General features: G+C 46.4%; 1 protein-coding gene across 2 annotated transcripts in view; it reads left to right on the top strand.

Annotated features, from left to right (window-relative positions):
* Nucleotides 1-3,245: 3,245 nt before the first annotated feature.
* The window catches only part of LOC135115552 (putative uncharacterized protein DDB_G0285119), a 69,882-nt gene continuing 63,127 nt past the window's right edge, over nt 3,246-10,000 (top strand). The window contains exons 1-2 of one of the 2 annotated variants that reach the window (XM_064032439.1): nt 3,246-3,390; nt 5,463-5,614. In XM_064032439.1, coding sequence (XP_063888509.1) covers nt 5,592-5,614 — 23 coding nt within the window. In that variant the 5' untranslated portion in view covers nt 3,246-3,390; nt 5,463-5,591. Of the gene's footprint in view, nt 3,391-5,147; nt 5,615-10,000 lie in introns of those variants that run through there. The other variant, XM_064032438.1, reaches the window with a different exon arrangement.

The following is a 10,000-nucleotide window of genomic DNA, read 5'->3' as shown; positions in this document are numbered from 1 at the left end:
CATCTGTCAGTCTAGAATAGTCTCCCTTTAAAAACAACAAAAGCATAAGAAAATTAGGCAGAAGAGACTCGTTTTCTTTGATGAAGTTTCCCTTTCCTTTGATGAAAACGAGAACTTAACTCGCTTCCTTTAAGGCCAGACTCATTAATTTCTGTTGGACTGGAGATGGTGAAATAAGGGAGAGGAGGGTGAAGGAAGGAGGGGAGAAGAAAGAGATGGTGAAGATAGGAAGGAGAGAAGGGAAAGCGGGAGAGGATGAGGGAGGGAGAAAAGAGAGTGAGAGTAGGAGAGAAGAGAGGAAGGAGAGGAGGAGAGGATGAAGGAAGGAAAAGGAAGAAAGGAAGGAGAGGAGGAGAGGGTGAAGGAAGGAAGGAAGGAAAGAGAGAAGAAGATGGTGATACAGGAAGGGAAGAGAGGAGAGGAGAGGGTAAAGAGGGGAGGGGAGAGGGACGTGGACGGGGAGAAGAAAGAAGAATAGCGTTCATTTTTTCTCTCGTTCTATTAATCTATACTTAGTAAAAAAAAAAAAATCAATTAACATCCTATCCAATACTTTAATTTTTGTTCCAATATTTAAATTTTTATTCCTATTTTCTTTACTTTTAATGTTTTTTTTTCTTATTGTGTTGTTTTCTCAGGAATTTCAAACCTTCCTAAATTATTGAGGGAAAAGTGATGCCCCCCTCTCTCTCTCTCTCTCTCTCTCTCTCTCTCTCTCTCTCTCTCTCTCTCTCTCTCTCTCTCTCTCAATCCCTACTTCCTCCTCCTCCTCCTCCTCCTCCTCCACCAGCCTTTCATCTTTCTCTCTCCCTTCTTTCCTCTCTCCCTCGATCTCTTCTTAGCTCCCTACCTCCTCATCTTCCCTCCTCCTCCTCATCTTCCCTCCTCCTCCTCCTCCTCCTCCTCATCTTCCCTCCTCCTCCTCCTCCTCCTCCTCCTTCTTCTCTCCTCCTCCTCTACTTCCCCTTCATCTTCTCCTCTCCCTTCCTCTCTACCTCAATCTCTTCCTGCCTCCATGCCTTCCTCCTCCTCCTCCTCCTCCTCCTCCTCCTCCTCCTCCTCCTCCTCCTCCTCCTCCTCCTCCTCCTCCTCCATTTAAAAGTTCAGGCCACGCCCATGAGTTTAGTGGGCAAATATAATAAATTTTCGCGTTGTTTTTTTTTTCTTTTTTCTTTCTTTTCTTTTCTTTTTTTCTTCTTGGTTTCCTAAAGCGGGCGGAAGAATCAGAGGCTCTTGTTTGTTTGTTTGTTTGTTTGTTTGTTGTTGTTTGGGTTTGTTTATCTGTTTTGTTTTGTTTGTTTGGATGTTTGTTGTTTGTTTGTTTGTTTGTTTGTGCGTTTGAGTTTGTTAGTTTGCTTGTTCGTTTCTTTTAATCATTCTGTCATTCTCATTTTTCTTATTTACGTGTTGTTGTTGTTGTTGTTGTTGTTGTTGTTGTTGTTGTTCTTTATACATTGTTCCTCAGCTGTCAACAACAATAACAGCAACAACAACAACAACAACAACAACAACAACAATAACAGCAACATATGTACAAAACATTTCATAAAACTGTCATTTGCTGTACATGTAAACATTATTTTTTCTTTTAAATGTGCTTGTTTCTTTTTCATCTTTTTTATTTATTTTATTTTTTTTTCTACTCCTGTGACTCTTTAAGCTGAGCGCGCACACACACACACACACACACACACACACACACACACACACACACACACACACGTTCCCTCCACTAATATTTTACAGTGCATCCCTTGCTGTTGTTGTTGTTGTTGTTGTTGTTGTTGTTGTTGTTGTTGTTGTTTCTGTTGTTTTCTTTGACCTTGCTGTGATTCTCTCTCTCTCTCTCTCTCTCTCTCTCTCTCTCTCTCTCTCTCTCTCTCTCTCTCTCTCTCTCTCTCTCTCTCTCTCTCTCCATTTTTCTCTTATATCTTCATTTGTCTTATTTGCTTTCGTTCTTTTCCTCCTCCCCCTCCTCTTCCCTCCTCCTCCTCCTCCTCCTCCTCCTCCTCCTCCTCCTCCTCCTCCTCCTCCTCCTCCTCCTCCTCCTCCTCTCCTCTTCAATCATCATTATATTAATAACTAAAATTTGTTCCTCATTCACCATTTTCATTTTAATAATCTTCCTCTTCCTCCTCCTCCTCCTGCTCTTCATCTACTACCCCTCCTTTTGTCTTCTCTCCTCCTCCTCCTCCTCCTCCTCCAAAATCAAGGTTCATCTTTAGCCGAAGGAGGAGGAGGAGGAGGAAGAGGAGGAGGAGGAGGAGGAGGAGGAGAGGGAGAGGATTGTAAGAGTACTGAAGTTTCTATTATTCAGGTGAAGCGAGGTGTGTGTGTGTGTGTGTGTGTGTGTGTGTTTATTTGCACACACGCATATACACGCATTTCTCTTCGTTTCTGTTCGCATTCAGTTAGGAATCTCTCTCTCTCTCTCTCTCTCTCTCTCTCTCTCTCTCTCTCTCTCTCTCTCTCTCTCTCTCTCTCTCTCTCTCTCTCTCTCTCTCTCTCTGAATGAAGCTCCACGTTTTTTTCTCTCTCTTTCAATTTCTCTGTTTTTCTCTTTTCTTTCAGCGCATTTTTCGTAATCCAGTGAATTATGTGAGGCAAGGATTACTGGTTCCATTACTGGGCTTCGGATCTGCTTCACTGCTCCACTGCTTCACTGCCTCATGGATTCGGTTCCCTTCTTCAGTCAAGGTTCGTTCTAGTTGCCTCAACCCTGTTATGTTTGACATTCTTCTTTTGTTTCTTTATTTCCTTGTTTTTGTGTGTTTTTTTTAGTTTCTTTCTTATTTTCTTTCCATTTTCTTCACTTATTTTATTTTTTCTCTTCTCTTTGCTTTCTTTATATTTTCGTTTTTTCCTCTTTCCTTTCCTTTCCCTTAAGCCCTCTCCTTGAAAAAATAAATTTCCTTTCTCTTTCCTCTCCTTACCTTTCTCTATCTCCTCGCTTCCCTTTCCTTTTCCCTCATCTATTTTTCCTTCCTCTCCCTCTCTTCTCTTCCCCTTCTGTTTCCTTCCTTCCTCTGTTTCACCTCTCTTTCCTTTCTTGTCTATACCTCCTCCCCTTCTCTTTTACTTTTTTCTTCCCTCAGTGTGCAAGTGCGTGTTGTTGTTGTTGTTGTTGTTGTTTTAGTAGCGTGGGCTTCATTCCCTTAATTGAGTTCCGGATCAAGTGTTCGAACGCTGTGTGGTAGTGGTTCGGTTGTCATAAAGCTTCATTGTTCATTGTGGCAGTTTTGTGCTGCTTCTTTCTGCTCTAATGGGGCCCCGCGTTCCCCCAGCGTCTGTTCCTCTTAGTGCTGGGGGCTTCACGGTGGGGTCTGGTGAGTGGTGGCGGTGGTGGTTGGGGTTGGGACGGCCCGTGTGTAAACAAGCCCCGCAGAACAGGTGTGGGACAGGTGTGGTGGTGGTGGTGGTGGTGTGTTGTTACTTTAGGTCTTTGAATGTTTGTTAATAAGGCTCTTATTCGATTGATTTTGTTTATTTCTTTGTTTTTTGCCGTTTCTGTATTGTAATTGTGTTGTTGCTTGGTGTTTGTGTGGTGGTGGTGCACAGAAGGTCCCCTCTGTATGTGTACTCTACACACACACACACACACACACACACACACTCCTCTTCTCCCTTTCCCAGCCTCTCGCTTCATCTCCCTACCCTCCCATCTCTATCTCTCCCTCACCCTATCTCTCCCTGTCCTCCCCCGTCTCTCCCTCGCGCTCGACTGCTGCACAAGACAAGCCCCGTCCCGCTGGCAGCCGCCCCTCCCAGCCCAGCCACAGCTACAGCCAGCCCGCTCCCTGCTTCCCTCTCAGCCTCCCGCCGCTCGCTCCGCCTCGCTCAGACGCTGCACTGCCGGGATCAACAACTGGAAGAGCCCAAGTTCCCCTTTATTTATAGTGCATCTCAGGGGGTTAGCTAGGGGGCGGGAGATTGGGGGTTTTGAGTATAAATATATGTAGAGAGAGTTGTGGAGGTGTAATCCCCACCCCCACTACCCCCAGCCGCCTCTTTTGTCCCCAGGGTGCGTTGTGTACAGGGGTGGGTTCGGCCCGGGTGTGGGTGGGTGTATGCGGGTGTAACATTTTAGGCTAGCGAGTCACTAGGTAGGGATCGGTGCATGCGGTACAGTGAGCCTTAGTTGTAGTACCACCACCATCACTGCCAGCACCTCTGCATGTCCGTAACTCAGCTTGATAAATGGTGTGCGTGTATTAAATTGGCAAGAAGAGCGGTTATTGCGTTGTGCCATGCTCCCTCTCTCCCTGGCAAACACCCTATCCCCTTTAAAAGATTCCCCTGTAAACTGGCAACCGACCCCAGACAGCTCGCGGGGAGGGGGAGGCGCGCGGGAGGGACAAGGAGGGGAGGAGGAGTGGAAGAGCAACGTTTCAGAAAGGTTCGCTCATTTTCCTCCACCGTTCGCCCGCGCAGCTGTGGTCAATAGCGTTGTTTTCCTATCAGGTGATCATCGTGGAGGCCGGAGTGACACAGGCAGGTCATCCGGGTCGTGGCCTCCTCATGTTAGAAGTGCAGACCATGTCGTGAAGGGCTTGGGGCTCACGTGGGCAGGACAAGCGCGAACGTTGCTTTCTGCGCCGCGTGCCCCCCAAAATTTTAGAAGGTGAGGGAGGGCGCAGGGTGGTGATGGTGGTGGTGCAAGGTGTGGAGGAAATGGTGAGGGCAGCAGGCAGGCAGGCAGAGGCAGGGGATGTCGGGAAATGCGGCAAGGGAAAAGGGGAAGAGCAGGGTGTCGATGGAAGGGCGTTGCAGAGTACGGTAATGTAAGGGGAGGGTACGAAGGCTGAGCGTCTTTGAAAACAATCCCGCGCCCTTGCGATCACGCTGTCTCTCGGCGAAGATGTTTACCGGGAGGCGAGGCGGCGGCAGCGACGGCGGGGGAGGCAGGCAGGGAGGCAGGGCGCCGGGCCAGGGGAGGGGAACAGAGGCAGGGAGGTAGGGGAGACAGGCAGGGTCACCAGCATCCCCCTGCAGCCCTTCCTTCTCTCCCTCCCAAACATCTACCCTCCTCCTCCTCATCCTCCTCCCACCCGGTCCTCCCTCCCTACAGCCCCTCCCCGTCCAGCTTGGCTCCTCCAACCCCTCCTCCTCCTGGTCCTCCTCCTCCTCCCGGCACCGGCGAGGGTAGAGCGGGTGAGAGGCAGACACACGCACACTATCACACCGACTCACACTTGACGCGGTCGTTACACCTCGGAATGGTCGTTAGAGGTCATTGGTGTATGCCAGAGTGTGCCAGTGTGTTCCCTGTCGTCCTGCATCTCGGGTGAGCACGGCCTATCACACACGACCCCGAGATGTGCGTGAGTGTGTAGGGGGCGCCGCCGCTACGCTACCGCCGCTCAGTCTATCTAGCCTGAGAGAGCGAGGGGGGTCAGTCAGTGAGTGTCCGTGTGCCGTGCCCGTGTGAGGAGTGTGTCCCGCAGCCAGTGTTGTCTTTCTAGTGAGTGTCTGGAGGCTAACCTGGACTACACACGACCTTGGGACCTTCATCTCACCAGTCACAGCCACCGCCACCACCAGCTCCTGCAGCATCGCCATCCCTTCCTTCGTCAGCGTCGCCGTCTCTAAGAATGGATCCAATGTACTACCACTGGTGAGTACAGCTTCACTTTTTACTACCCGCTGTCCTGTCCACCCACTGGATTCCTGAGTAGGGGTTCCTTCCTGTCGCAATAATAGCTAGGCATGTCCTGGGCGGGGAGGGAAGGTCGCGTCTGCACCTGTAGCCTGTACCCAACACCCGAGCAACCTGTTCTGGTGTTCCTGCAGGTGTGAGAGGCTGTCATGCTTCAGAGAGGTGTTGGTTTGTGTTGTCTTATCGTTACCTCGCCTTGTGTTGCGCTGGAAGACCTAAACGCTGTTGTATTGGATAATTCCAGTGTTGGATTCCATAGGGTTGCGTTGCTGCAGTGACGCGCCCCTGGCTAGCGACCTACACCCGTGACAGTGGTGGTAGTGCACGTAGTAACAGTGATAGTGACGAACATGAGTGGCAGTAGCAGTGAAAATGACTGACAGTGAATATGACACAGGGCGATGACTTGGCGGTGGTGGCGGAGTGAGGCGGTGATGGTGGCGGTGATGATGTTTGGGACGCCCTGACTTAATTCCTTATTGGCACTTCTTTGTTTAGCTGCCCCTGGACGCCCCACGCCCTGCCGCAACCACTCACGCTCCGCGCCTCCCTCGCCGCCCCCGGGAACACCCACAGCCGCCGCCCTTGCTAGCTTTCCATGCCCCGAGTCTTGCCGTGTAAACATTGAGAGCAGTTTGAATTTAGGCGCCATCTGGTAGGTCGATTCTGGAAAAGTAAGGAGGGGGCTGGTGGGGTTTGGGGGTTGTGGGGGTGCAGAAGGGGAATGTGCTGGGAAAACAAGGGAAAAATAAACTCTAGACCCTTTTTAGTTTAGACGAAAGTGGAAGGAGAGTTACATTAATTTACGTTTAGGTAGCCTTGGTGGGGGGTGAGGAGGAGGTGGTGATGGTGGTGGTATGGGGGAGGGTGTTTGGTGCCTCCGCCGCGCATGCGCAGAGAAGTTTGCGCATATAGATTACCTTGCAACCCTCCTCCTCCTCCTCCTCCTCCTCCTGTGTCCCTCTCTTCTTCCTCCTCCTCCTCCTCCTCTTCCTCCTCCTCTCCTCCTTCCTCTCCCTGAACGTGTATTCTCTCCCTTCCCCTCCAATCTCTCTCTCTCTCTCTCTCTCTCTCCCAAGGTTCACACAGGAGAAAACTTGTGCTTCACTGCTGGTGGTTCACTGTGCTTCGAACGTAACGACTCCCTGCTTCCTTACCCCTGCTTCGCTTTAAAGGGGTGCGTCGCTTCAGTCCCTCCCCATTCCTCCTCCTCCTCCTCCTCCTCCTCCTCCTCCTCCTCCACCACTATGGCGGGGTTATCGGGCCTCGCAAGGGGGTTTTGCTGACTCACGGCGAGAATATTTTCGGAGCTTCGGGTAGGGAGAGAGAGAGAGAGAGAGAGAGAGAGAGAGAGAGAGAGAGAGAGATTCGGGAGTGTGTTAGTGTGTGTGTGTGTACGTATGTGCGTAGATGGATGGACATGTGTATTCATTAATCTCTTGCTTGTTTTGTGATTGAATGAGTGTTTTTGCTTCATTTGTGTTATTTCAAGGTATTATTCTTAATGTTTCGGTATAGCGATTTTACTCTTTTGAACAGGTTGTAATGGAAGTTACTGTGAGGGTCTTCCAAGGGTGTTTCAAGGTGTTGTTGTGCTTCCAGTGATAGCGCAACGAGATTTCTCTGCATTGTCAGTAAGAAAGACTTCTATTTTGAACAAGTTGTAATGGAAGTTACTGCGAGGGTTTTCAAGGGTGTTTCAAGGTGTTGTCATGCTTCCAGTAATAGTTTAATGAGGTTTCCGCATCGTTAGTATGAAAGACAACCCTGAAAACTTATAGATATTTTTTTTCTAGTCTTAGTTTAACAACTAAGGAACAACAACAACAAGAGGAAGACAACCTTGAAAACGCAAATAAAAGTCTGTATTTTTAGTGATAGTTTAGCAAGGTTTCCGCATCGTTGGTAAGGAAGACAGGCTTGAGAACTTATCCTTAGTTTAACAAGTTAGGAAGACAACCATGAAAACGTAAATAACAGTCTGCATTTCTAGTGGTAGTTTAACGAGGGCTCCGTGTATCATCGTAAAAAAAAAATAAATAACTAAAAAAAAAACCTGAGGACTTAATTAATATCTGTACAAGCCTTAATTTAACAAGTTTTCCGCATCGTTAGAAAGAAAAACTCCTCTGAAAACTTAATCTCTTTACTTCCAGTGATAGTTTTGTTGGTTTTAGGCTTATTTTACCTAGAATTTCTGCGTCAGTAGTAGAAAAAAGTCATTGTGAAATTCCAAAGTGTTTGGTAACTGTACAGATGGCTTTTTAATAAGGGAAATGATAACTATAGACACTTGAAACTTTAAACAATTATCTTGGTCATTCATTCTACATTTTCGTTATAATTATTATCATTAAAACTTGTACCAGACTTTTTTTTCATTTTTTTTTTCATTTTTATTTCATTTATTTTATTTATTTATTTATTTATATTTTTTTTGCTTAGGTTGAGAAGAGGTTGCAATGTGTGTGTGTGTGTGTGTGTGTGTGTGTGTGTGTGTGTGTGTGTGTGTCGTGCTCATTTGCAGCGTCGCATTTTTTCAATTTGATTTTTTTCCCTCCCTCTATTTTTCCTCCCCCTTATTTTTTTCCCTTCCTTCCTCTGCCTCGTAATGAGTGGCGAAGAGAATTTCCTGTATTTTTTTAATCTCATTTTTTGACATTGCGTGGATCTGCCGGTGACTTGAGAGAGAGAGAGAGAGAGAGAGAGAGAGAGAGAGAGAGAGAGAGAGAGAGAGAGAGAGAGAGAGAGATACCACCACCCTTCCTACTTCATACATTCCTTTCCTTTTTTTTACCTTGATATGAAAAAAATAAATAAAAGATAACACAAACTTGAAATAGGAAAGCAATAACAGTATTCATTATTACATTAGCGCCATTATTACATTGCTACCGCTAATAATAATATCACTAATGAGAGAGAGAGAGAGAGAGAGAGAGAGAGAGAGAGAGAGAGAGAGAGAGAGAGAGAGAGAGAGAGAGAGACTACGTAACGTCCATTCTTTCATCCTCCTCTTTTCCTTCCTCTTCTTTTAGTTCTTAGCTATTCTTCCTTACATTTATTCTCCTTTTGTACCCTTCTTCTTTCCTCTCTCTTTTTCTGTCACCTATTCTTTCTTTTTCATCGTCCTTTCTTGTCCTTCTATTTCTTTCCGTCTCCTTATTTTCTGTCTCCTGTCTTCTCGTGGCCCCTATTCTCTCTTTATTATTCTCCTTTCCTCTATCTCTGTTTTCTTTCGTCTTCTTCCCGTCTCCTGTCTTCTGTCCTTCTTTCTCCTACATTCTTACCTCCTGTATTATTTTGCCTTCCCTCTCCCTCCCGTCTCGTCTCTGTCTTCCTCTGTCAGTCCACCACCAGCATGTCTTCCTTCACTGCTTCCACAAACCTTCTCTTGGGGTCTTCGTGTCTTCAGGCTAATGGGGTTCAGTCAGTCTTAACCGCTTCAGTAATAGTAAGAGTTCAATGTTCTCGGAAGCTAAATGAGTTTCTGGTGTGTGGTGTTCTTTTCTAGTTGTGTGAGTTCGTGTGTTGGGGACAGTGAGGGTGTGTGTGTAGGGGAGGGAGGGAGGGGAAGGAGTGATGAAGGGGGGTAGGGCAGGTTTGGAAGGAAAGGAAATGAGGAAATAGCTTGTTTTTATCTATTTCTCGTGATTTATTGTTATTTTTTTCTGTGTGTTTGTATTTGTGGTTACGTGTTTTCTTTCTCTCTGTCTCTCTCAGTTTCTCTTTCTCTTCTTACTTTTTCTTCTTAAGTATCATTGCTACCATAGCCACCAGTACTTATACTATTGGTTCTTGTAACTATAACTCAGATCAGCATAAAATAACAAAAAATAAATAAATAAATAAAAAAGGAAAGGAAAGTTAACTAGCTATTGCACAAACATGAAAATATACCAGAAAAAAAATTTCCCCCACCTAAAAAAAAAATCAAGGAAAAATAAAGATAGAAAAGATAAAACAAAATATATGAAAAAAAAAATCTCTCCCCAGTAATCTGAGGCATAATTTTAGCCTCCCCACACCCAGGCCACGGTAACTAGAGGCTGTTCAGGGCTGGTGGGCGAACAGGCCACGCCCACTCGCTGCCTACGGCCACCAATCACATCAGCTTCTCCCGTCAGACGCTCAGAATTGGCGCCAAAATGCACGAGAGTGTTTTAATCCACTTTGTATAATCGCGAACAAGTTGCGTCACATTGTACACTTTATTTTCACTTTATTTTGTGCTTTCCTTTGATCTCAAGTCACAAAATTTGCAGACTCTGTTTTTCTTAATCCACTCAGTACAGTTGTGCAGAGAAAGTGTTATATTTTGTTGTTGTTTTCACTATATTTTAT

Source organism: Scylla paramamosain, chromosome 29, assembly GCF_035594125.1.
Source record: "Scylla paramamosain isolate STU-SP2022 chromosome 29, ASM3559412v1, whole genome shotgun sequence".
NCBI classification, from domain to species: domain Eukaryota; kingdom Metazoa; phylum Arthropoda; class Malacostraca; order Decapoda; family Portunidae; genus Scylla; species Scylla paramamosain.
The sequence above is the reverse complement of the archived record's forward strand: the minus strand, read 5'-3'. Positions and strand labels throughout refer to the sequence as shown.